General features: G+C 46.2%; 1 protein-coding gene across 2 annotated transcripts; it reads left to right on the top strand.

Annotated features, from left to right (window-relative positions):
- LOC134806910 (vacuolar fusion protein CCZ1 homolog B) lies at positions 1 to 27,164 on the top strand. 2 transcript variants are annotated; one of them, XM_063814025.1, is made up of 15 exons: positions 2 to 193; positions 1,597 to 1,694; positions 1,786 to 1,879; positions 2,168 to 2,245; positions 2,956 to 3,003; positions 3,954 to 4,037; positions 6,378 to 6,553; positions 11,324 to 11,405; positions 13,123 to 13,184; positions 14,085 to 14,196; positions 20,095 to 20,128; positions 21,077 to 21,194; positions 24,573 to 24,731; positions 25,022 to 25,149; positions 26,824 to 27,164. In XM_063814025.1, exons 1-15 carry the CDS (start codon positions 74 to 76, stop codon positions 26,877 to 26,879), a joined length of 1,449 nt encoding a protein of 482 aa, XP_063670095.1. In that variant the 5' UTR covers positions 2 to 73; the 3' UTR covers positions 26,880 to 27,164. The 2 variants fall into 2 exon arrangements, with proteins under 2 accessions (XP_009450766.4, XP_063670095.1); XM_009452491.5 differs by lacking the exons at positions 13,123 to 13,184; positions 14,085 to 14,196 and having other exon boundaries at positions 1 to 193.
- The last annotated feature ends 62 nt before the right edge of the window (positions 27,165 to 27,226 follow it).

Below are 27,226 nucleotides of genomic sequence, written 5' to 3'. Positions count from 1 at the left end.
TGCGGTGTTTTAGCCGGTGGCTGCTGTTTCTGGGCGGGCCGTGGCAGGCTCCCGAGGTGGGGGCCGGGGCGGGATGGCTGCAGCGGCGGCCGGGGCCGGGAGCGGGCCCTGGGCGGCCCAGGAGAAGCAGTTCCCGCCGGCGCTGCTGAGTTTCTTCATCTACAACCCGCGCTTCGGGCCGCGCGAAGGAGAGGTATGCGGAGGGGGCGGCGCGCGGGCGGGCGGCGCCGGTGTTCCCCGGGAAGGTGGCCCTGTGGTTCTGCCCACCTCGAGGGGCACTGACCTAGCCTGCATTGTGCCAGGTGCGAGTCCGGGCAGGGGGCTGCGGCGGGGACCTGACAGCAGGCGGGGACCGCTTCAGGTCCTAGGTCGATGGAATAAAGCCCCGTCGGGTCTATATCACTCCACACCCCAGGTTGAGGCTCTTTGCGCTTTGCTTTGCGTCAGTTCTGGGAAATTAAAATTGAACTTGGCTTTGTTAAGTGGGTAGTCCCCAACTAGAAGCGTGGAACCAGGGTGGCAGACGCTAGCCTTCAAATGATGCAAGCCTGGAGGACCCTGTAATAGTTTTCGCCCAAATGAGGAAATAAATTAATTTCGGGAGGGGTGTGTGTGTGTGTGTGTGTGTGTGTGTGTGTGTGTTTTCTGAGGTGGGGACGGCGACTTTCTCAAAGGATGTGTGTGTGTGGTTTTTCTGAGGTGGGGACGGCGACTTTCTCAAAGGATGTCCGGAGCTGTGTTTTGTTTCCAGCAAGTCAGACTTCTGTTAAAGACTGTCCAGGCTGGGCGCTGTGACTCACGCCTGTAATCCCAGCACTTTAGGAGGCCGAGATGGGAGGATTGCTTGAGGCCAGGGGTTCCAGACCAGCCTGGGCAACATACCAAGACCCCCAACTCTACAAAAAAAAAAAAAAAGATCGAAAAGTGAGCCGGGCGTGGTGGCACGCACCTGTATTTCCAGCTACTCAGGAGGCTGAGGCCAGAGGATCGCTTGAGCCCAAGTGATTGAGGCTGCAGGTGAGCTGTAATAGCGCCACTGCACTACAGCCTGGGCAACACAGACCCCATCTCCAGAAAAAGAAAAAAAAAAAAAACTTGTCAGTTTAAATGTCTGGGAACTGACTGGATTTAATTTTCAGGGAGCTATGTGTCTGCAGATGGGCACACCTTTATTTCTTACAAGCATTGGTGTATTACAAATTAGCACTAGGAAAGAAACCTGGAGACTTGAGTTTTCATAAAAATTACCTGGTGCTACTTCAGATGTGACTTCTTGACTATCGAAATTGCCTTTCTGACTGGTGGGCAGTATTTGCACAATGATGAGATAATTCCTGTTCTTATTATTTTAAATAATAGAGACGTCTCACTGTGTTGCCCATGCTGGTCTTGAACTGCTGAGCTCAAGTGATCCTCCCGCCTCAGCCTCTGAAAATACTAGGTTTACAATTCCTGTGTTTCTAAAACCGGTTTTTGTTTTGTTTTGTCTTGTCATTAGCATGTGTGACACAAGAGGTCGACATTGAACTTAGCGTTTTCAATAGCTAAGATGAAATGTTTCTATTCATGTTGTGCTTCTGTTTCCTCATGTTTCAGGAGGAAAATAAGATTTTATTTTATCATCCAAATGAGGTAGAAAAGAATGAGAAGATTAGAAATGTCGGATTGTGTGAAGCTATTGTACAGTTTACAAGGTAATACCTCTAAGTGTGTCTTTAGCCTTCAGTGAATTCTTAAAACTGCTGCTGGAGAATTGTCCCAAACATATTTTTTTAACCTTTGTAGGACATTTAGCCCATCAAAACCTGCAAAATCTTTACATACACAGAAGAACAGACAGTTCTTCAATGAACCAGAAGAAAATTTCTGGATGGTCATGGTATTTACATACACAGTGTATCTTTCTGAAATTATATGGTGAAGTTATGGGTGATCTTTACTGTTCAGAATTTAGGAAAGTTCTCTGGCTGTTGCATCCAAGTAAAATTAAAATAAAATTGGTTGCAATTTTAAAATCAAGTTCTTCCTATTTGCTTTATTCATTCTTGGGGCTGTTTTAAGAAGCTGTGTTTCTGGTGCTGTAGCATGTTCAAAGTTTTTAAATTAAGGCAAAATAAACATGGTCTAATGAATTCATTGTATAATTTCAGTTTATCAAACTTTGTAGGTTGTTCGGAATCCTATAATTGAAAAACAGAGTAAAGATGGAAAACCAGTTCTTGAATATCAAGAGGAGGAGTTGTTGGTAATGTGTCATTGTTTGTTTGTTTATTTTTTTAAATGTATTGCTGAGTATGTTGAATGCCTTCCTTGATCGGATTTAAACTAGGAGGCTTTTGCGGAAGTTTCTCGGGGTATATAGCAAAGGTTTATGTTTATCATTTACATGAGCACAATCTTTTTAAAATGTATATGCACCCTATCTCACTAATACCTTCTACTCTTCATCTATATTGAAAGCCCTCCTAAAGTAAGGCTTACTGATTCACAAATTAGAGTTTAAACACTTCTAGCTGGGAACAGTGGCTCACACCTGTAATCCTAGTACTTTGGGAGGTCGAGGCAGGCAGATCACTTGAGGTCAGGGGTTCGAGACCAGCCTGGCCAATATGGCGGAACCCTGTCTCTACTAAAACTACAAAAACTGGCCAGGGATGGTGGTGCACACCTGTCATCTCGGCTTCTCAGGAGGCTGAGGCAGGAGAATCGCTTGAACCGGGGACGCAAATGTTGCAGTGAGCCAAGATTGCACCACTGCGCTCCAGCCTGGACAACAGAGCGAGACTGCATCTCAAAAAAAAAGAACGCAAAGTTTTTTTCAGCACACGACTATGGTGGGACCAAGTTTGTAAACATTATCCTGTTTGGCCAAGAGTCAGTGTACCTTTGCCATCTATCCAGTAGACATTGTTTTTCCCTTGAACTGAGCTGTGTGCTGTGTTTTCGCGTCTGCAGGACAAGGTTTATAGCTCGGTGCTGCGGCAGTGCTACAGCATGTACAAGGTAAGCGTGGCGTTCTTTCTCAGAGTCCAGCCACTTACCCCTATCTCTAGGCTCCAGGGTTGTTTAAAGAGAAATCTGTAAATGATTGCAAAGTGACTCTGTATTTGTCTTAGAGAAGAAAATAATGAGGCCTTTGAAACAGGTAGTGAGGTTTATTCCTACATTTATTCAGTAAGTATTGAACTCCCTTCTCTTTTCTCAGCCTTATAGTAGGAATGTGTCCCCATTGATGAAAAAGTGTGTCTATGTGCTCAAGGAACGTACAGAATGCAGATAATTTTATGATTTAAAAGTTTCAGTGAGGCAGGGCACAGTGGATCACACCTGTAATTTCAGCATTCTGGGAGGCTAAGGTGGGAGGATTGGTTGAGCCCAGGAGTTCAGGACCAGTCTGGGCAATATAGCAAGACCCCATCTCTACAAAAAATTTTTATAAAAGTTACCCAGGTATCATGGTGCATGCCTGTAGTCCCAGCTACCTGGGAGGCTGAGGTGGGAGGATTGCTCGCGCCTTGGAGGTCGAGGCTGCTGTGAACTGTGATTGTGCTACTGCACTCTACCCTGGGCAACAGAGTGAGATTCCATCTCAAAAAAAAAAAAAAAAGGATAAAAAGTTTGGTGATTCCATTTATTAACAGAACACTGAAAAATAAAAAAACAGAAATGTGGGTGATATTATGTATGTAAATTGAAACTTCAGGGTAAGTTGAAATTTTTGAAAGATGCCTAGAGCAATTAGGTGGTTTCATAAATAAGACAGCATCACTTAACAGTATTTTTTGTAACTTACATTTTTAACTCAAGTTTTCTCATGTAAATATTCTCTGTTGGAAAGAACTGGGAGATTTAATGAGCTGAATTAATAATCTAAAGGAAAAAAAGAACTTGTTATACTGAAAAAGTGAGCATAGGAAACTGATTTTTTTTCCTGCAATCTTTTACCTCACTAGCTTTTTAATGGTACATTTCTGAAAGCCATGGAAGACGGAGGCGTCAAGCTTCTGAAAGAAAGATTAGAGAAATTCTTCCATCGGGTAAGTATTTTGAATTTCATTTATAACTTTAGTAAGCATTCAGCAGGTTTTTAGAGAAATATAGACAGACAAGTTTGTTTCTTATATACAAAAAACCCAGAACTTGAAAGTGGCAGAGAGCCCGAGACAGACCGTCGCAAAACTGGAGCAGCGAGGAGACGCATGAGGTGTGTGCTCTGGAACCTTCCCTCCAGCTGTGGTGTAAGGCAGAGCTTCCTGCGTTTGCCCGGGGCTCTTAAAGGGTCCTGGAGACATCGTTTGGCCTCCCTGTGTTTTACCTGCATCTGTCCTTCTGGGCTTACTCAGCAGCCATCTTTTGTGTGATAGATTAGTTGATAAGGAAAACTTAATTATTGGAGTTGCACATTCTCAGGGATTGGTTCTGTTCACTAAACGGGCGTAAACTGTCTTGATGTAGGTGAGAGTTATTGGCCTTGACAGACTTTGTCACATTAGCGATTGGGGAGATTTGTTCCAAGTGCTGTCCTCTTTCATTGTAATTGAATTTTGCATGTTTCACCCTACCTTGGCAAGCTCAGTTTATCTTTTTTTTAAAAGGAAACAAAGAGACAGGGTCTTGTCTTGGCTGTTTTGCCCAGGCTGGTTTCAAGCGATCTTCCCTCCTTGGCCTCCCAAAGTGCTGGGGTTAAAGGCGTGAGCCAACTCGCCCAGCCTAGTTTATCTCGAAGCAACAATTCTCAATTTATTTTCTTCTGAAAATACCTTCTGTATCTATTTTTGAATTCGACTTGCTAAAACAGCTTTCATAGCTATTTTTGAATTTTTTTGTTTCTCTGAATTACTTTTCTTTGTTGTTTTGTCATTTTAATGACCACAATTATCCACTCGCATATTATCTCCTGGTTTCTGTTCTTGTCCTCATTTCTCTCTTACCCATCATCATATGGATAGAACTGTTGTCCTGAGTACATATCATTTAGACATGATTTTAGTATAAGATGGCACTCTTGGCTGGGTGTGATGGCTTACGCCTGTAATCCCAGCACTTTGGGAGGCCAAGGCGGGCAGATCTTGAGGTCATGAGTTCGAGGCCAGCCTGGCCAACATGGTGAAACCTCGTCTCTACTAAAAAATACCAAAAAACTAGCTGGGCGTGGTGGCGCACGCCTGTAATCCCAGCTATTCTGGAGGCTGAGGCAGGAGAATCGCTTGAACCCCAGAGGCAGAGCTTGCAGTGAGCCGAGATCGCACCGCTGCACTCCAGCCTGGGTGACAGACCAAGACTCCATCTCGGGGGGGAAATAAAGATGGCACTCTCTGTAGTATTAATGGATAGATCCCTCATTAGGTTAGTCTAATTTGAAGAGCATTAAGGCAGGGAGTTAATTTTTTTTTTTTTTTTTTTTGGGACAGAGTCTTACTCTTGTCACCCAGGCTAGAGTGCAGTGGTGTGATCTTGGCTCACTGCAACCTTAGTCTCCCAAGTTCAAGTGATTCTCCTGTCTCAGCCTCCTGAATAGTTGGGATTACAGGCTACCATGCCCGGCTAATGTTGTAATTTTATTAGAGATGGGGTTTTGCCATGTTGGCGAGGCGGGTCTCAAACTCCTGACCTCAAGTGATGTGCCCGCCTTGGCCTCCCAAAGGGCTGGAATTACAGGTGCGAGCCGCTGTGCCTGGCCAGGAATTAAATACTTGAAAGTGCTAGCTGGGCACAGTGGCTCATGCCTGTATTCCCAGCACTTTGGGACACCTAGACCGAGAATCACGGAGGCCAGAAGTTCAAGACCAGCCTAGGCAACATAGCAAGACTCTGTTTATACCAAAAAAAAAAAAAAATTTTGGCCAGGCGTGGTAGCTCACACCTCTAATCCCAGCACTTTGGGAGGCCGAGGCAGGCAGATCACGAGTCAGGAGATTGAGACCATCCTGGCTAACATGGTGAAACCCCATCTCTACTAAAAATGGAAAAAAACAGCTGGGCATGGTGGCAGGCACCTGTAGTCCCAGCTGCTCAGGAGGCTGAGGCAGGAGAATGGTGTGAACCTGGAAGGCGGAGCTTGCAGTGAGCTGAGATCACACCACTGCACTCCAGCCTGGATGACAGAGCAAGACTCTGTCACAAAAAAATAAACTTAAAGCAGTAAAACACAATACTGAATAAACATTAAGTAGATATGTTTGAACTTTGTATCTTGGAATTGGTACTGAGTTGACACTCAGTCACCCATGTCTTCACCACGGCCTCATTGTTGCGCTGTTTGCTAGTATGTAATTGTACCATAAATGTGAGTCTGACATAAGATTATTTTCAGTTATCAAGGAGCATTATATTCAGTGTACTATTAGTAAATTTTATGCCTTGTTTTTTTTCCACAGTATTTGCAAACGCTACATTTGCAGTCATGTGACCTACTTGACATTTTTGGTGGAATCAGCTTCTTCCCGTTGGATAAAATGACTTATTTGAAAATCCAGTCCTTTATTAACAGAATGGAGGAAAGCCTGAATATAGTCAAATACACTGCTTTTCTCTATAACGATCAGCTCATCTGGTAGGTACACCCCGAGGCATGGTATTAAAAGAAGAAATTAAGATAATAAAAACAGCAGTGACTGGATTGATGACAGGTTGTCAAACAAGAACTTGCAGCAGGGAGGATGGGTAGGAAGCATCTTCATAGATATTGTCAAAATAAAGCAGTGATTATTTAAAGCAGAACTAGGGTGATTTGGGTTCAAATTTCCAAGCAGAGGAGTTTAAAACTGGCTGCATGAAAGATGAAAGGCTGGGCGCGGTGACTCACACCTGTAATCTTAGCACTCTGGGAGGCCGAGGCAGATGAATCACGAGGTCAGGAGTTGGAGACCAGCCTGGTCAACATAGTGAAACCCTGTCTCTACTAAAAATACAAAAATTAGCTGGGCGTGGTGGCGCATGCCTGTAATCCCAGCTACTCAGGAGGCTGAGGCAGGAGAATCACTTGAACCCGGGAGGCGGAGGTTGCAGTGAGCCGAGATGGCACCACTGTACCCCAGCCTGGCAACAGAGAGAGACTCTGTCTCCAAAAAAAAAAAAAAAAAGAGAAAATGTTCCTATCAAGTAAGGTTTAGGAATCGTGTTTTTATTTTGGAGTTTTTTTTTTCTGAAATGATAAATGTTAAAAGCAGAATTTTTATACCTTTTTTTTTTTTTTTTTTTTTTTTTTCTTATAGAGATGGGGTTTACTGTGTTGCCCAGGCTGGTCTCAAACTCCTGGCCTCAAGCGATCCACCCACCTCAGCCTCCCAAAGTGCTGGGATTACAGGCATGAGCCACTGCACCTACTTTCTTTTAAAGAAACTAGATTTCTTTTTTTTTAATCCAAGAAATCCAAAGTGTTATATAAACCAGGAAATTACCTGCTATCGTGAAACTAGGTTTGTGTCCTGCAGTAGGAACAACGTGGGCACAAGACTGCCCAGCATATGTGACCCCTGAGAGCTGGGTGGCAACCGAGGTTGTGCACATTTGGCCTAGAGTAGGTGGACAGAAGTCATCAAGGCTTGCAGCTGTTCCGGGACCCTCAAGTTTTATGTTCCCATTGACTAGAGCCCACTTTCTTTCTTTCTTTCTTTCTTTTTTTTGAGATGGAGTCTCACTCTGTTGCCAGGCTGGAGTACAGTGGCGCGATCTTGGCTCACTGCAACTTCCCCTTCCTGGGTTCAAGCGATTCTCCTGCCTCAGCCTCCCAAGTAGCTGGGATTACAAGCATATGCCACCATGCCCAGCTAATTTTTGTATTTTCAGTACAGACAGGGTTTTACCATGTTGGCCAGGCTGGTCCTAAACCCCTGACCTCAGGTGATTCGCCTGCATAGGCCTCCCAAGGTGCTGCGATTACAGGTGTGAGCCACCGCACCTGGCCTAGCCCAGTTTCTTAATTAGGGGTGTGGCCATATGGTACTACTATAAGGTAAATTCAGCTAATAGAAAAGGCAAAACTAGTTCCCCTAAAATTTACCTTCCCTGCCAAAATCTTGTAGCTCCATTTTAAGAAGAGAAACAAGTTACTGTAAAGAAATTTGAATCCAGTTAATAGACAACTTGGTGGGTTTCCACATGAACTTTATCTCCTAGGAAGACAACACAAATTTCAGGTGAAACCCATCTACTTTTTTTTTTGTTTTTGAGATGGAGTCGCTTTCTGTTGCCCAGGCTGGAGTGCAGTGGCATGATCTTGGCTTGCTGCAACCCCTGCCTCCTGGGTTCAAGCAATTCTCCTGCCTCAGCCTCCCGAGTAGCTGGGATTACAGGTGCGTACCACAACACCCAGCTAATTTTTTTGTAGAGATGGGGTTTTACCATGTTGGCCAGGCTGGTCTCGAACTCCTGACCTCAAAGGATCCGCCCACCTCGGCCTCCCAGTGCTGGGATTACAGGTGTGAGCCACTGTGCCCCGCCTCCACCTACTTTCTAATTTGACAAATAGTTTATCAGGAAACCTTACACTGTACTGACTCAGCTATAGTTGCTTTCTGTGATATGTACACAGTGTTACTAAAGTGAAATTCTGCTGTGAAATGTAGGAGATGGGAGGCTAGTTGTGCTTCTGTAGCATCAGGTCTGCAGAGGGATGGCTCCTCCACAGATGGAAATGACAGGAAGTGCTTGCAAGTCACACGCAGCCACGGCGATAGGGAGATGTAGTGTGACAAGCCAGAATCCAGCAGTAGTGGCCCATGGCCTTGTTTCCACCAAAAAGAGAAGGGTAGCTGAGATTCTGATCTCTGGGACAGAACACAAGCCCCGCCATGGGTGCAGACTCCTGAGAGTGAGGAAGAGGGAAGGCTTAGAGCAGAGGGTCTTCCAGGAGCTCATTCTGGGAGACCCTGGAGCCAGAGTGACCAGCAGGGTTGGCCCTTTGAAGCCTGGAGTCACAGGACAATCTGGCGCCCAGCTCTGGGGATCCTGTTGGCATCGTCATCTTGGAATAGCATCTGAGGGGTTGAGCAGGGCACAGCTCTGGTGGCTGCACAGAACTGCTCGGTTGTCACCTCCAGTGTGCTCGTGGGGAAAGGTCAGTCCCAGGAAGTAGCAACAAAAATAACCTTCAAGAAAAACAGCCTCTTACTCCAGGCGCCAACGCTTATACCTGTCATCCCAGCACTTTGGGAGGCTGAGGCAGGAGGATCACTTGAGACCAGGAGTTCAAGACCAGCCTGGGCAGCATAGTGAGACTGTATCTCTACAAAAGATGCAAAAAAAAATTAGCTGGGCATTGTGATGTGCACTTAAGAGTCCCAACTACAGAGACTACAGAGGTTGAGGCTGGAGAATCACTTGAGCCTGGAAGTTTGAGGTTGCAGTGAGCTATGATAGCACCACTGTACTCCAGCCTGGGTGACAGAGCAAGACCCTGTCTAAGAAAAAGAAAAACAGCACGTTTTGACGGAATTGCTTATTCCAAAGCTGTTATATTAAATATCAAAAAGACTTTTCAGCCAGGCGTGGTGCACATACCTATAGTCCCGGCTACTGGGGAGGAGGAGGCAGAAGGATCACTTGAGCCAGGAGTTACTTGGAGACCAGCCTGGACAATATAATGAGGCTCTGTCTCTACCAAAAAGTGGAAAAAAAAAATTTGTCACAAGCAGAGTATATATTACCCTTATGTATTTACTTAGTATATTGCTTTGATTTTTTTTTTGAGACTGAGTCTCCTTGGCTTGGTTGCCCAGGCTAGAGTGCAGTGGTGTGATCTCAGCTCACTTCAACCTGCGCCTCCCAGGTTCAAGCGATTCTCATGCCTCAGTCTCCCAAGTAGCTGGGATTAGAGGTGTGTGCTATCAGGCCTAGCAAATTTTTATATTTTTTAGTAGAGATGGTGTTTCGCCATGTTGGCCAGGCTGGTGTTGAACCCCTGACCTTAGGTGATCTGCTCACCTTGGCTTCCCCAAGTGCTGGGATTACAAGTGTGAGCTGCCACGCCCGACCACCTTCATGGTATTTCAGTGATCTTGAATAGAAAACCCCCCGATCCAGCCTCATTGTCTGTCTCCTTTTAAAAAACTGGTTCCAGAGTCTGATACCTGCTAGTTTCTCTGTGCTTTTTCCATGTGCTGCTCCTTCCTGCCTCATTTCAGATCAGATGGTTTGCCTGAAAGCTTGTTTTTCTCCTCCTCCTCTTTCTTCACCGAAGATCCGGAGAATTAAAATCCATGTACATTTCTGAGACCTAGGATCACGTTCCCTGTCTACAGCACACCCATATTTTCCCAGGGGACTAGGGGAGAGAATGTGGCATTACCATATAACCCAGGAAGCTAAGAGACATCTGCTCCTAAAATGAAACAGTGTGGCTTTGGAGGTTTCCTGCATAATCCTACACGGAATTCAACCAGAGAGTCCAATCCCTTGTGACTTTTTTTTTCATCTCAAATGGCATGTAAAATACAGGACTGTAGGAGTAGCCTTTTGCAGGTCAGGATAAAGTTGCAGTGCCTGGACTCAAGTTTAACTCTTTACCTTCCTTAACTTCGCGGTCAGGTGGTAAGCCTCTTGATATAATGTTAAAGAAAAAAGCACCAGTAGTCCCAGCTACTCAGGAGGCTGAGGTGGGAGGTTTGCTTGAGCCTGGGAATCGGTGGCTGCAGCAAGCTGTGGTCACACCACTGTAATCCAGCCTGGGCGACAGACGAGACTCATCTCTTGAAAAATGAAAAAAGATGAGGCCAGGCACAGTGGCTCACATATGTAATCCCAGCACTTTAGGAGGCTGAGGCGGGAGCACTGCTTGAGTCCAGGAGTTCGAAACCAGCCTGGCAACATAGCAAGACCCCCATCTCTACATAAAATACAAAAATTAGCTGATGGTGGCGCACGCCTGTAGTCCCAGCTAGTCCGGAGGCTGAGATGGGAGGACCGCTTGAGCCCTGGAGGCCAAGGCTGCAGTGAGCCATGATCGCACCACTGCTTCCAGCCTGGGTGACAGAGCAAGACCTTGTCTCAAAAAAAAAGAAAAAAAATTTTTTTAATAAAAAATGAGCTTTATCCAGGGCTTCAAATTCTTTGGAAAAGTTTGACAAAGTATACCACGTAAATTCAGATTTACCTCAATGCTAAGAATTTTATGTTTAGGAAAAAGGAAACTCATTTTGATCTCAGGTAGAAAAATAGATTGCTTTGAGTTTTAAGTAGCTTTAGACTTTAAAAAGTTAGAATTTATTCTGTGTTACTAAAAATGACTTGAAAAAAAAATTTTTGTTTAATGAGCTTTATCAAAGCAGTGGAAAGACAGAAGACAGTTCCAAACGTTTAACCCAGTGCTTTTCTGTTGTTGCAGGAGTGGATTAGAACAAGATGACATGAGAATTTTATACAAATACCTTACCACCTCCCTTTTTCCAAGGCACATCGAACCTGAGGTATGATGGGTACCATAGCTGCGCACAATTACATCCAGGGGCACAGAGAGGGCAGGTGGAGTGAGATGGTGGTGCATGGGGGCGTTTCTGATCGTTTCTGATGTATGTTTTGTCTTAGTGTGATATTTATGTCACTGTATATCAATTAGCACAGAAAACCACATGCAGCTCTCCTCCAGTATGTGACATTCAGATGTGATACAGAAAGCATCGTTTTGTGTGTCTGTGTGTTGGTTTTTTTGTGTGTGTTTTTGTTTGGTTGGTTTTTGAGACAGAGTCTCGAACTTTCACCTGGGATGGAGAGGTTCAAGCAATTCTCCTTGCCTCGGCCTCCCAAGTACCTGGGATTACAGGCGCCCGCCACCACGCCCAGCTAATTTTTTTGTATTTTTAGTAGAGACAGGTTTCACTATGTTGGCCAGGCTGGTCTCGACCTCCTGACCTTGTGATCTGCCCACCTTGGCCTCCCAAAGTGCTGGGATTACAGGCGTGAGCCACCGCCCCCAGTCCACAAAGCATGTTTTTAAGAGGAGTGAGTCACTGAGTAGAGGAAAATTGGATTTTATTTTACTTTTAATTTATGTATTTTATTTTATTTATTTATTTATTGGGACAGAGTTTTGTTCTTTTCGCCCAGGCTGGAGTGCAATGGTGCAATCTCAGCTCACCGCAACTTCCGCTTCCTGAATTCAAACAATTCTCCGGCCTCAGGCTCCCGAGTAGCTGAGATTATAGGCACCTGCCACCATGCCCGGCTAATTTTTATATTTTTAGTAGAGACGGAGTTTCACCATGTTGGCCAGGCTGGTCTCGAACTCCTGACCTCAGGTGATTGACCTGCGTCAGCCTCCCAAAGTGCTGGGATTACAGGCATGAGCTACTGCTCCTGGCCAAAAAATTGGATTTTAGATCGGGTTCTAGGAACCTTTAAAATGCCAGTGATCTTTAAAACAATCGACCTGTGTAGTCTTTTCCTCTATCGACAGGAGACCTAATTTTCAGTAGATGTTTTAGTGCCTACCTGGCTTTCCACTCTAGTACTTAATTTCCCGGTTTCCTGCAGAGAACTTTTAAATGATATCACTGTGTTCTCCCCAAAGTATTTTCAGAGCTTAACACACAAAAATCATTTTGGCTCAGTTGAACTCACTCTCTTGGCTTGTTCATTCCCTCCCTCTTGTCCTCCCGCTTTCCAAGTTTTTTTTTAAGAGATGAGGTCTCACTTTGTTGACTCAGATGGTCTCAAACTCCTGGGCTCAAGCGGTCCTGTCACCTCAGCCTCCCAAGTAGCTGAGACTACAGGTGTGTGCCACCACACCTGGTTAATTTTTTGTAGAGATGGGATCTCGTCATGTTGCCCAGGCTGTTCTCAAACTCCTGGGCTCAAGTAATCTGCCTGCCTTGGCCTCCCAAAGTGCTGGGATTATAGGCGTGAGCCACCTCACCTGGCCAAAAATTTAAAAACTAGCCAGGTTTGGTCACACATGCCTCTATCAGGAGGCTGAGGTGGGAGGATTGCTTGAGCCTAGGAGTTCAAGGCTATAGTGAGCCATGATCATGCTGCATGCATTCCAGCCTGGGCAACAGAACAAGATCCTGTCTCTAAAAGAAAAAGACAAATGGCATGGAACCAAGTAGTAGATAATGCTGTTTTTCAAAGCTTGGAAAATAAATAAAAAGTCTGATAAGTCATTCTCAACATTAAATGTATTTGCAGTTAGCAGGAAGGGATTCTCCAATAAGAGCAGAAATGCCAGGAAATCTTCAACACTATGGAAGGTAGGACTTCTGTTCTTTGATTTATGATACTGGGTTTTCTTTCTCTTTTTTACTCAGAGTCTGGCTCTGTTACCCGGTGGCAAGATCTCCGCTCACTGCAACCTCTGCCTCCCCAGGCTCAAGTGATTCTCATGCCTCAGCCTCCCAAGTAGCTGGAACTACAGGCATGAGCCACTATGCCTGGCTAATTCATTTTGTATTTTTAGTAGAAACAGGGTTTCATCATGTTGGCCAGGCTGGTCTTGAACTCCTGACTTCAAGTGATCCACCTGCCTTGGCCTCCCAAAGTGCTGGGATTACAGGTGTGATCCACCATGCCTGGCCTATTATCTTTTTGGTAAAGATAATATGGACATTGAAATATCTTTGTGCCATCTGATTGACAGTAATCAACAAAGGAAAGTTTGTTGTTTCCAATGAGTTAAAACTTACTTTAGCATACCCTTTTTTTTTTTTTTTTTTTTTTCTGAGATGGAGTGTCTCTGTGTCGCTTAGGCTGGAGTGTGGAGTACAGTGGCACGATCTCAGCTCACTGCAGCCTCCATCTCCTGGGTTCAAGCAATTCCCCTGCCTCAGCCTCTCTAGTAGCTGGGATTGCAGGTGCCCACCACCAGAACCAGCTAATTTTTGTAGTTTTAGTAGAGATGAGGTTTTGCCATGTTGGCCAGGCTGCCCTTGAACTCCTGACTTCAGGTGATCCACCCAGCTCAGCCTCCCAAAATGCTGGGATTACAGGCATGAGCCACCACGCCCAGCTGGCATATTCTGATATGGTCTTTGCCAAATAGCAGCTGGCATCAAAAGCAACCGGTGTGTATGAAGTGGGAGTGTGTTCTGTTTCTAGATTCCTGATTCTCATTCACCTCGTTGAATCAAGTCATGTCTGTTCTTGCTTTTAAGATTTCTTACCGGACCCTTGAACCTCAATGATCCAGATGCAAAATGCAGATTCCCCAAAATTTTTGTAAATACAGATGACACTTATGAAGAGCTCCATTTAATTGTTTATAAGGTAACAACTTTTTTCCTTCCAGCGTTAATGATTATGCTGAAGTGGATCTTTCTTGCATGTGTACACGAGTGCATGTGCAAACCTCTTAAATGTTTCTTGGAAAAGATATTGGAAGTTCTGATTATGGTAAAACTCAAAATGGGTGTTCTTCCAGCGTAATAAGTTTATTTTCAGTTCCTTTTAAACAGTTTTGTTATTAGTGAAAGAGGAACTGTTTAAGATTGTGATTTATAAACGTGTGAAGTCTCACGTGCTCTCAAACCAAAGGCTGTCAGAGGTTGGTGCTGCCTGTTCTCGAAATGGCTCTGGATGGGGGCCGTAGCCATGTGTCTGTGCATATGCTGCTTTTGCTCTGATTTTAAAGCTGTGGGCTTGCTAATTCCGTAAGGATCGTATTTTGTTTCTGTCAGGACATGGTCTTGTAAGGATATGTACTCAGGTTGTGTTTCTAATTAAAGGCAGTTTTTGATTCAAGAAAGAAGACGGAGCATGTGCACGTGTTTCTCCTCTTCCTGCCTGAGGCTGTGGAGAAGTTTTCATTTACAAAGGCTCAGAAATGATGCTGTGGGGGAACAGGAAGGAGCGGGATGTGTCAGGATGAGGGAGTCCCGTCCCTCTCTGGAAGGTAGACGGGACTTGTAAACCATGCCTGATAGAGGGCGGTGCCGGAGCAGACCTGGAATACGAGTGGCAACCCTGTGCTAAGGCAAGGACCCACAGCCCTGTGGAAGCCCAGAGAGGCTCCTGACTTGGAGGAGGTCACCTGAGGAGTCAGCGTGGGGCCTGGGCCTGGAAAGGTGGGGAAGGGAAGTGAAGTGTGGCAGAGAGGCCAGTCAGCCTCCCCTTCCCCCATCCTTGCACAGACAGGCCCACGGCTGAGCATCCATCCCTGGGTGACAATTGAGGGTCTGTTTAAAGAAAGGAAACAGTCTGAAGAGACCCAGAGTGGCTAACGTGGATGTCTGCCCCTGAGAATGAGGCCCTGCTCATTCTGGCATTTCTTTCTCCCAGACAGAACTGAGACCTTCATCCTACACTCAGAGTGAAGCCTCCATCTCTGGTCAGCCTTCTGGTTCCCTCATTGTTAAATATGGCTGCAAAAACAAAACTAGAGGTCTCGAAAGAAACATGATTCCGAGGACAGACAAGAACTTTAAAAATTAGTATCCACTAATTAGAAGAGTTGTATCTATTAATATAAAATTGAAATGGGCCAGGTGCAGTCCCAGCACTTTGGGAGGCCAAGGTGGGAGGATCACTTGAGGCCAGGAGTTGGAGGCCAGCCTGGGCAACATAGTAAGACCCTGTGTCGACAGGAAAATGTTTAAAAATTAGCCAGGCATGGCAGTGCTCATGTGTAGTCCCAGCTACTCAGGAGGCTGAGGCAGGAGAACTGCTTGAGCCCAAGAGTTGAAGGCTGCAATGAGCTATGATCACACCACTGCATTCTAGCCTGGGTGACAGAGTGAAACCCTCTCAAAAATAATGAAACTGGTATCAACAGTTTCATATCCAGCACCAGACATTATGTGACAGTGGAAGAGAGACTTTCAAAGTTCTGAGAGAAAATGAATTTGAGCATAGAGTTCTTTGCCATGCCAAGCTGTCAACCACAGATAAGACAAAAGAAAGACATTAGCCGGGGCATGGTGGCTCACGCCTATAATCCCAACACTTTGGGAGGCCAAGGTGGGCGGATCACCTGAGGTCTGGAGTTCGAGACCAGCCTGGCCAACATGGGGAAACCCTGTCTACTAAAAATACAAAAAATCAGCCAGGTGACGTGGCGCACGCCTCTAATCCCAGCTACTCCAGAGGCTGAGGCAGGAGAATCACTTGTACCCGTGAGGCGGAGGTTGCAGTGAGCTGAGCTTACGCCAGTGTGCTCCAGTCTGGGCAACAGAGCAAGACTCTGTCTCAAAAAGAAAAAAAAAAAAACACGTTAAACATGAAAAGCCTCAAAAAGTTTACCGTCATGCACCCTTCCTGAGGGTGTTACACAGGGTCATCCGTCAGCAGAATAAGTGAGCACACCAAGAAGGAACACTTGGGAATCCAGAACAGTAGTTCTCATGTGTGAGACGGTACAAGGAAATCTTGGGGTGATAAGGCTCTTCAGGTCTGCTGGCGGCACCCCACCTCCAGCACCTCCGTGACAGCAGGAGGAGGGAGGGCTCTAGGGTTCAAGCCGCCAAGATAAAAAGATGTTTCATTCATCACATGGTGTGCTTGAGAGTCACTTAAAGTTGGGCTGTGACAGACTGGCAGGGAAGGGGAGATTGCAGGAAGAGCATACAGAAAGATGTGGTCTGAAAAAGCAAACCAAAATGTTGGAGGTGTAATTCAGAGCAGGAATTGGAGTAGGAAGAATGTCCGTTTGTGTATCGAGTGAAAGTTTGAGACCCCATCTCAAGAAAAAAATCATTCTCCTTTGAATGACCCAGGTAATGACTGAAATCTCCATAACCCTGGTGTGTAATATGCTGTCGGCTGCATTTCTATTTTTAGAGTCAATCTACAGACATATTGTGGGGTGTGATAATGGGATTGTGGCTATGTTAAAGGGTCCTTACCTTTTTCTTAATGACTTTGAGATACAATGCACGTACCATACAACTCACCCTCGTACACTTAAAATGTACAGTTCAGTGATTTCTAGTTGCAAAGTTCATGAGTCTCCAAGACCATCCTCACTTCTGACACCCACTGTGAGTTTGGGAGTCCCGGTGACCACCTTTAGGGTAAGAGTTCGCTAGAAGTACTACAGGACTCAGAAAAGGCTTTCTACAGCAGAACCCCCGAGCCAAAGGCCATGTGTTCCAAAACCCCCGGGAGGTGCCTGAAACCGGGGACAGTACCAAACCCTTCACTTGCTGTGTTTTTTCCTGTACATACATGCCTGTGATAATGTTTATAAATTCAGGACAGTAAGCAATTAATAAGGCTGGGCACAGTGGCTCACACCTGTAATCCCAGCACTTTGGGAGGCCGAGGCAGGCAGATCACTTGAGGCCAGGAACTTGAGACCAGCCTGGCCAGTATGGTGAAACCCTGCCTCTACTACAGATACAAAAATTAGCCAGGCATGGTGGCATGCACATGTAATCCAAGTTACTCAGGAGGCTGAGTCAGGAGAATCTCTTGAACCTGGGAGGCGGAGGTTGCAGTGAGCCAAGATCGTGCCACTGCACTCCAGCCTGGACAAGAGTGAGACCCCATCTCAAAAAAAGTAATAGTAATCATAATTGGACGATGACACTCTACTGCAATAAAAGTCATGTGAATGCGGTTTGCTTCCCCCTTACCTCAATATTTTATTATACTGTCCCTCTCACGTAACAGAAACCATGGGAAGCAAAACCAGGGAGAAGGAAGAATGGCTGCACTCACAGCTGCGGTTTATTACAGTGGAAGAATACAGGTTAAACTCAGCCCGGGGAAGAGGCGTGTGGGGCAGGGCCCAGGAGCCACCAATGGAAGGACCAGGAGTCCTTCTCTTTGCTTTAGGTTGGTTTGGGTTGGTTTGGTTTTTTGGGTTTTTGTTTTGTTTTGTTTTTTTGGTTTTTTGGTTTTTGAGATGGAGTCCCACTCTGGTGTGAGCTTCCGGCTGTCCTCTCCCGTTGGGGTCATGTGGACAGCCCAGTGAGTGTTTCCCCATCGAGGATGTGTGGCTGTCTCTATGGAGTGTTGACATCCAGGGAAGCTCACCTGAGCCTCGAGATCCAGAGAGTTGATTGGGGATTGGCCACAGAGACACAGCTGGCCCCACATGGCCAGCCTTAGTCTCCAGCCCTCCAGAGGTGGAGCGGGTGCTGTACGGGCTTGGGCTGTAAGGGATATTGGCCTGTAATTTTGTTTTCTTGTGATATCTTTGGGCAATGCTGGCTTGATAAAATGTGTTGGGAAATGTTCCCTCCTATTTTTTTTGGAAGACAGTGAAGAATTGGTGTTAATTCCTCTTTACATGTTTCATAGAATTCACAGTCAAGCTCTCTGCACCTGGGCTTTTCTTTGTGGCAAATTTTAAAGTTAACCATTTATGCCCAGTGTTCCATTATTGGAACACTAAGCTTGTGGGAGTTATTTATATCCTGCTGAAGGTCATTGCCAAGGTCTCATTTTTCACAAAAAAGATTTACAACCTCCAGCATAAATGGGTTAATCTCTATACTTGTTACAGGTTTATTTTGATTTTGTTTCTTCTTGAGTCAGCTTTGGTAGTTTGTGTCTTTCTAGGAATTTGTCAGCTTCAATTAATTTATTTGATTTGTCGGCACGCGGTTTTTCATGGTATTGTAGGTAAAGCCGGATACTCCTTCGTTTTTCCTGTAAAGTCAGTAGTGATGTCTCCTCTTTCATTCCTGGTTTTAGTAATTTGAGTCTTCTCTGTTTCTTGTTGTACAGTCTAGCTAAAGGTTCTTCATACTTCTGGAATCTTCACAAGAAAAAGGAAAAGTTTTTCAATGTTGGTCTTTTCAGAGAACAACTTTTGGTTTCATTTATTTTCTCTATGATTTTTCTCTGTTGAGTTTGTTTCTGCTCTCATGCTTTATTATTTCCTTCCATTTGCTTTAGGTTTGTTTGGGTTTTTTTGGTTTTGTTTTTTTTGAGACGGAGTCCTGCTCTGTCACCCAGGCTGGAGTGCAGTGGCACAGTCTCAGCTCACTGCAACCTCTGCCTCCCAGGTTCACATGATTCTCCTGCCGCAGCCTCCTGAGTAGCTGGGATTATAGGCACACCACCACGCCCGGCTAATTTTTTTGTACTTTTAGTAGAGATGGGGTTTTGCCATGTTAGCCAGGCTGGTCTCAAACTCCTGACCTCAGGTGATCCGCCCACCTCGGCCTCCCAAAGTGCTGGGCTTACAGGTGTGAGCCACCACACCCGGCCCCACTTGCTTTAGGTTTAGTTGATTCCTGTTGTCCAGGATCTTAAGACGAAAGGTCAGGTCACTGATTTGAGATCTTTCTTCTCTTGAGACAGGATCTCGCTCTCGGAAGTGGGAAGAGGTACTGGGGCAGGTGGGAATGTGAGTTCAGGAGCGGAGGCTGTGGCTGGTGGAAGGCGGCCAGCAGAGGAAATAGAATGCTATAAACCATAGAGGAGGAGTGGGGAAGGCAGACGAGGGGTCACACCTGTCATGACATGAGCAGGAAGTCAGTACGATGCCCAAAGAGGATACGTTAAAGAGTTAGGATAATGCTGTGGTCTAATGACAGTGTAAAGGGGTTGCCAGGGAGGAGGGTCAGAGAAGGAAGTTTGTGGCTTTCATCATCAGGCCTGGTGTTCTGCTCAGCCTTTTTTAACCATGCATTGCTTTGATAACTTTTAAACATCTTTGGTTATCTGTGGTCCTGGTTGTTGTAGGTTGCTAGGTCTAATGTCATAACTGTAATTATTTGCTATAATAAAGTGAGGCAGGATGATATCCATTTGCTGTCTTTGTAAACTTGTGTCAATGGAAATCGTCACAGAATAATGGACAGTTTCTGCCAATTGTCTATTCTCTCTGGACTATACACAGAGAGACTAGAACAGTGAACCCCTAAGTCCCCATCACACAAGTGAATAAGATTCTGGTCTTCGTTGCTTCTCCATGTTGTGTTGTTGGGTTTGCAAGAGCATTTTAAGTCATCACGTCAGTCACGACCACTTCCCTGTGCCTCTCTGATGAGGACATCAGTGGTAACCTCCCCACTGGCGCTGTCACACCTGACAAGGTCAACAGCACTCCCCTCGCATCATGGAATGGGCAGTCTGTGTCCAGATGGCTCTAGTTGACCAAAAAGCAGCTTCTTACAGTTGACTTCCCCCCATTGACTTTGAACAGATTGTTATTATACGAAAGTCTCCTTTTTTCCACCATTTCATAACCTCTGGCTTGTTCTGTCTTCCCAGGCCATGAGTGCGGCTGTGTGCTTTATGATCGACGGTGGGTACGCGCCTTTGTCTGATTTCGGCCTAAGCTTTTTGTACTTTGCTGCATCCTATTCTTAAGTGATAAATATGTTTTGGGGGTTTCCGTTGTTTGGGGTGTTTTTGTTGGAGACAGGGTTTCACTCTTGGAGTGCAGTGGCATGATCATAGCTCACTGTAGCCTCGACCTCCTGGGTTCAAGTGATCTTCCCACCTTGGCCTCCTAAGTCGCTGGGACTGCCAGCACACACCGCCGGACCCAGCTAATGTTTTTGTTGTTGTTTGTTTAGACAGGGTCTCACTATGTTGCCCGGGCTGGTGTCAAACTCCTGGGCTCAAGCGATCCCCCCATCTTAGCCTCCCAAAGTGCTGGGATTTCGGGCGTGAGCCCCCACACCCAGCCCATTAAATGATAAATGTGTTGTCATAAGCAATATAGAGGCATAGAGAGGAGCCCTGTTCCCCATCTGGGACCCCCCTGTCTCCTTAACTAGCCATTGCTCATATTTTTTAAGTCCTAGGTTTCCCGCTAGTCAGCAGTAGAGTGTGGGCATCTTTCTGTGCCCCGCCGACTGCAAGCTGGAGACAGCAGTGGTACCTCTCTCGGGGGGGTTCTGAGGATCGAATGAGGTCGTGCCTGTGAAGCACCTGGCCCATGAGTGCTACGTAATGTTTGTCAAATAAACATACGACCTTCTGAGGTCTTTCTGGGGTAGGCAACCGTTTACCACCCCACAGGGTGTGCCTCAGTCAACTTTTCACGGTGAGATAGGTCTTCGCCTTTTTTTCATCTGAAATGTAACCGGTTTTGTATCTTCTGTTTCTCTTCTATTTGAGGAGCAGAAGGGGGCCTGAGCATTCATGGTTTGTTTTCCCAGACCAGTGAAGTTTTCGTTGGAATACTGTTGTTCAGCGTCGCACAGTAAAATGAATCTTACTGGTATTTTTTGTCATGACTTGCCAGCCTCTATCCACCCAACGTTGGATTTTTGCCGAAGACTGGACAGCATCGTTGGGCCCCAGCTCACAGTGCTGGCCTCTGACATCTGCGAGCAGTTTAACATCAACAAGAGGATGTCTGGGTTTGTACTTTGCTTTCGGTTCACTTTCAGGCATCGAACGGCTTTGGAAATACACGTAGTTTTTACTTACAAATACGGGTGGTATTAACAGTCCTGTGTTCTCGTGGACTGTAGAGGATGGTGCCACGTGCCATTCAGGCCTCTGTGTGAAAGGGTCCCGGGACAGTCACCCTGAGCGTTTCTGCCCCACGATGGCAGCTGGGGCGGGACCTTCTGTTAAACCCCCTCCCTCAGCTCCCCCCGGATGGAACGTCCCATTTCCCCAGCCCAGAGTGTTACGTTCACTTGGACAGTGGTCATCGGCGTGGGCTTGGTGTGCACAGACTCAAAGCAGTTTGCCTCTCGTTGTGTGAAAATGTGTGGGGGAAACTGGCTGGGATGTGGGGCACTGGGCCTGGGTACTCAGTCTGGCAGCCTGAAGTGTCTACACTGAGTGCGAGAGGCGGGATTCACTCCTCCGGCTCTCTACACACTGAAATGTCCTTGAATTCTTTCTCCCTGGCTTTTTTTTTTTTTTTTTTTGAGACAAAGTCTCACTCTGTCGCCCAGGCTGGAGTGTGCAGTGGCCTGATCTTGGCTCACTGCACCCTCCACCTCCCAGGCTCAAGCGATTCTCATGCCTCATCCTCTTGAGTAGCTGGGATTACAGGCGTGCACCACCATGCCCGGCTCCTTTTTGTATTTTTAGTAGAGACGGGGTTTCACCATGTTGGCCAGATTGGTCTTGAACTCCTGACCTCAAGTGATCCACCTGCCTCAGCCTCCCAAAGTGCTGGGATTACAGGTGTGAGCCACCGCACCCGGCCATGCCTATCTTTTCTCAATATAAAATAGTTATTATAAAGAGAAAGTGAGGCGATGGAAAGCACTTTGCGAAGTTGAAGTCCTGCTTTTAAATGGGCTCTCTACACATTTAAGAAGTTACTAAAAGCCTGTGAATTTCTGCATACGCTCATGGTCTTAATGTTCATACGTTGTTTTTTGGGTTTTTTTTTTTTTTTTTTTTAAGACAGAGTCTCAGTTGCCCAGGCTGGAGTGTGCAATGGTCTGTTCTCAGCTCACTGCAACCTCCGCCTCCCAGGTTCAAGCGATTCTCCTGCCTCAGCCTCCTGAGTAGCTGGGTGCCATCATGCCTGGCTAATTTTTGTATTTTTGTAGAGACTGGGTTTTACCATGTTGGTCAGGCTGGTCTCGAACTCCTGACCTTGTGATCCACCCGCTTCGGCCTCCCAAAGTGCTGGGATTACAGGCGTGAGCCACCGCGCCCGGCCCATATGTTATTTCTGCATGGTCTTGTGTAACCGTGGGCCTCTAAGAGCGCAGAAGCGAGCAAAGGTGAAAGCACCTCTAGGTTTTGTACAACAGTGTGTGGATTACTGCTGTCAACAGCTTACATCTTTGTTGGTTTTTTGTTTTTATTTTTTGAGACAGAGTTTCACTCTTTCACCCAGGCTGGAGTGCAGTGGCATGGTCTCAGCTCACTGCAACCTCCAGCCCCTGAGTTCAAGCAATTCTCCTGCCTCAGCCTCCTGCGTAGCTGGGACTACAGGCGCGTGCCACCACACTCAGCTAATTTTTGTATTTTTAGTAGAGACGGGGTTTTGCCATGTTGGCCAGGCTGGTCTTGAACTCCTGACCTCAGGTGATCCACCCACCTCGGCCTTCCAAAGTGCTAGGATTACAGGCATGAGCCACCAGGCCCAGCCAACAGCTTACATCTTGACAGTGCTGCTGAATCATTGAATCCTTTGGCCGTGAAAATATCAGGTTTTCCTTTGTGAAGGAGGCAAAAGTGAGTTAAATCGGTTTGGATCATGCAGGTTATCAACTAACAGATGGAAAGTGACAAAGTGTAGTGACCATAGAGAACGTGTCACCTGTTTTTTTGTGGGTTTGTTTTTGGAGACAGGGTCTCCTGCTGTCGCCCAGGCCGGAGTGCAGTGGCGCAATCATGGCTCACTGCAGCCTTGACCTCCCAGGCTGTAAGTGATCCTCCTACCTCAGCCTCCCCAGGAGCTAGGACTACAGGTGTGTGCCACCACGCCTGGCTAATTTTTGAATTTTTGGTAGAGGCGGGGTTTCTCCATGTTGCCTGGGCTGATCTCAAACTCCTGACCTCAAGTGATTTGCCTGCCTCAGCCTCCCAAAGTGCTGGCTCCACAGAGTGTTGTGAGGATAAAAGCTTACACCCGATTTAAGTTCCTTGTCTACCCAGACCACTAAATTTACAACTCTTTCCAAACACTTTTTCTTGTCATTATACTTTCCTAACCTTAGGACACTATGAAAACAAATTCTGGTTTTATAAGAAGTTTCTTTACATGTTCCTGGAAACTGAATCCTCCACGTTCTTTCTTTGCCTGGATGTAGAGTATTTCATGAGTACCCCATTTGTCCGGAGGTCGGATTTCTGGTACCTCCAGCCCTCCAGAACGTGGCTGCTAACCCTGAAGCAAGCAGAGGAGGCCTCTGAGCTCAGGGGCGGGGCTGTGCTCAGGCCCCATCCAGGCCCCAGGGTGGACACTGAGGGTGCAGGGAGGGGAGGGGCCCCAGGAGCAATGAGGCCCAGCTTTTCCCACTAGGTCCCCGAGGAGGTCACAGACTCTGACCTGGGAGGCAGTGTCGTAGCACTGCCTAGTCAGTTTAAGAAATAAAAAGGTATATCCCATTTAAAATGTTCATCAGACTGCAGTGGAAAAGGCGACTGCGTTTTACAGTGATGTCCACTGGGGATGATATGAGGGAAAGCTTCGTTACATAGTGTCATAGGCTTCCCTCATGAGGCAGGTTAATTTCCACAGGACACTCATTCCCCGCACTGCGGGAGGAACGAGATGTTACTCTCCTCAAGCAGGGGTCAGCAGACTTACGGTAAAGGACCCAATAATAAGTATTTCAGATGTCACGGGCTGTGTGTAGATACGTGTTAAAACTACTCAACTATCATTTTGGTGGGAAAGCAGACAGACAACACATGAACATGTGGCAATGGCGAGGTTCCCGTGAAACTTTGTTTAGAAAAAGAGGGCCAGGGCCGGGCGCGGGGGCTCACGCCTGTAATCCCTGCACTTTGGGAGGCCAAGGCGGGCGGATCACAAGGTCAGGAGATCGAGACCATCCTGGCCAACATGGTGAAACCCCGTCTCTACTAAAAATACAAAAATTAGCTGGGCTTGGTGGCAGGCGCCTGTAATCCCAGCTACTCAGGAGGCTGAGGCAGGAGAATCGCTTGAACCAGGGAGGCGGAGGTTGCAGTGAGCCGAGATCGTGTCACTGCACTCCAGCCGGGCGACAGTAAGACTCCATCTCAAAAAAATTTTAAAAGAATCTAGTTGTATCCGGCCGGAGTGCTACTGTCTTGGTGACATGTTTTCACAGGTCTGAGAAAGAACCCCAGTTTAAGTTTATCTACTTCAACCACATGAATCTCGCCGAGAAGAGCACAGTTCACATGAGGAAAACGCCCAGCGTGTCGCTCACTTCCGTGCACCCGGATTTAATGAAGATTCTCGGGGACATCAACAGTGACTTTACCAGGTGATTCCAGCCACTTCTCCAATCAGGCGTCCCCTTTCTAAGAAGAGAAAAGACACAGAAAGTCCCTTCAAAGCCCTTTCCATGGGGTTCAAGCATGAACCACCTTCATGGGCGCCGCTTCCAAACAGACCCGGGAGCCCTGAAGTCACCGGTTCCCTCGCGCGGCACTCCCTGAGCCTTTTAAATGCCACGTGCGCCCGTTCCATTTCCTGTTCTTGGTTTGGAACGCTTATTCTCACAGTCTGGCCGTATGAGTAACGAACGATTGCATTTTGACACTCGTCTTGCAGAGTGGATGAAGATGAGGAGATCATTGTGAAGGCCATGAGTGATTACTGGGTTGTTGGAAAGAAGTCTGATCGGCGGGAGCTCTATGTTATTTTGAATCAAAAAAATGCAAACCTGATTGAAGTAAATGGTAAGTAGGATTTGGTATTTCAGGAGAATTTGAAAAGTTGTCTTTTCATTGCATTAAGAAACATGGTTAAAAAATAAATAGAACAAATCATGACTGTTGAGATTCTAAGCAGGTGCCTCTGCTCCACATTTGATCCATTTTCTGTTCCTTGGAAAACTATGACAAGACCTTCCTGTAGCACAGGAAACTTGGCAATGGCCAAAAGAAAATTATTTTCTACAACTCTTAAAAAAAAAAAAAAAAGTGACTATATATTAAGAAATGTCCCCCTTTTTTTGGAGACAGGGTCTCACTTTGTCACACAGGCTGGAGTGCAGTGGTGCAATCATAGCTCACCACAGCCCCCAACTCCTAGGCTCAAGCAGTCCTCCCACCTCAGCCTCTCGAGTAGCTGAGACCACAGGCATGTATCACCAAGGCATGTGTCACCAGACCCAGCTAATTTCTTTTTTTTTTTTTGGAAACAGAGTCTTGCTCTGTCGCACAGGCTGGGCTCAAACTCCAGGCCTCAAGTGATCCTCTGGCCTCCCAAAGAGCTGGGATTACAGGCGTGAGCCACCTTGCCCAGCCCCAAATGTCCTTTTTTAATATCCTGTGATAAAAACATATCTTTTGTAGGGAGAAGCTGCCAGGTTCACGTAGCCGTTTACAAGTATCCCTCTGTACACAGGCAGGAGGAGGCAGACATTTTCTCCTGCCTTCCCGCCAAAGCGGCCAGCCTTGCCCACTGCACGGGGCGACCCGGCAGCTGCTGTGCTGATAGCTCGGCTGCCCTGGAGACAGGGGACCTCACCCCGGCAGAGCTGCCCCCTTGGGAGATGCCCCACGTGTACACTGTGTGGAAATTAAGTGTAAGCGTTTTTTTCCCCTTGTATCTTCTCGGGCATACTACATTTTTCTCTTTATTAGTAATACTTGTGTTAGTCATTGTGCGCATTAGAAACATGAGTTAATGCAAGCCTGACCTAACTTCTGAATGTGGTAAGATCAAAATCCTGACCCCTCTGCGGAGCACTTGGTCTGCAGCTCAAGGTTGCTGTCCGTTTCTTTGTTGTTCCATTAGTTGTCCCAGGCTGACAACCTTGTGCTTGGTGTGTGTCACCAGCCTTGTGCTTCTAACCCCCTCCCCTGGGTGTCCCGGGCACTTTGCAGTTTCTCAGGCCCCGGGCAGCAGTGTTGATAGGCTCAAAACTCCTGAGGCCTGGTAGGTTTTGTAGGTGGTTTTTTCCCCTCTTCTGCTTGTTAACATGTCTTGGCTGGGCACAGTGGTTCATGCCTGTAATCCCAGCACTTTGGGAGACCAAGGTGGGCGGATCACCTGAGGTTAGGAGTTCGAGACCAGCCTGGCCAACATGGCGAAACCCTGTCTCTACCAAAAAATACAAACATTAGCAGGGCGTGGTGGTGTGCACCTGTAGTCCCAGCTACTTGGGAGGCAGAGGCTGCAGTGAGCTAAGATCACACCACTACACTCCAGCCTGGGTGACAGAGTGAGACCCTGTCTCAAAAAAAAAAAAAAAAAAAAAAAAAATTCTTGCCTAGTCTTCTGGGATTTAAGGTCAAAATCAATGCAAATCTCTCTTCCTAATTTTACCCAAGAAGAATTTAATTATATATCATGTAACCTTTTAAGTGACTGCCTCCTCCTTCCTCACTGTTGTGTCCTTGTTGCAGAAGAGGTCAAGAAACTTTGTGCAACGCAGTTCAACAACATCTTCTTCTTGGATTGACGGATGACGGCTCACCGAGAGCTTATCTAAAAACCACTCTGCAAACGTGGTCACATGCAAGTTAGTGGTCATATGACGGACTGCATTCAGGACAAGGGTAAAGCAATACTTGCTTTGAAGAATCACATTTCGACTCGGTCTGCTGATCTGAGGTTTTTAGATTTTAAATATTTATGTGGAATTAATTAAAGGTAGTTGGCTATATTGCTATCATTTCATTCTTTTGACATTATGTGAATATTTTACTGGAAAATAAGACTAATAAATTGTTAAAAGCTTTTAAAATTCTGGTTTTATGTTGAATCTCTCTCCTGCTGCCTATTTATAGATTACACCGGCCACCAGGT

The sequence above is a fragment of the Pan troglodytes genome, chromosome 6 (assembly GCF_028858775.2).
Source record: "Pan troglodytes isolate AG18354 chromosome 6, NHGRI_mPanTro3-v2.0_pri, whole genome shotgun sequence".
In the NCBI taxonomy this organism is placed as follows: Eukaryota; Metazoa; Chordata; class Mammalia; order Primates; family Hominidae; genus Pan; species Pan troglodytes.
The sequence above is the reverse complement of the archived record's forward strand: the minus strand, read 5'-3'. Positions and strand labels throughout refer to the sequence as shown.

Bases quoted from the DNA above. Each gene is read 5' to 3' on its own strand.
- LOC134806910 (XM_063814025.1), top strand. From the start codon at position 74: ATGGCTGCAGCGGCGGCCGGGGCCGGGAGCGGGCCCTGGGCGGCCCAG. The intron at 1,695-1,785 runs GTAATACCTCTA...TAACCTTTGTAG, and splicing joins GCTATTGTACAGTTTACAAG to GACATTTAGCCCATCAAAAC. The intron at 25,150-26,823 runs GTAAGTAGGATT...TCCTTGTTGCAG, and splicing joins AAACCTGATTGAAGTAAATG to AAGAGGTCAAGAAACTTTGT.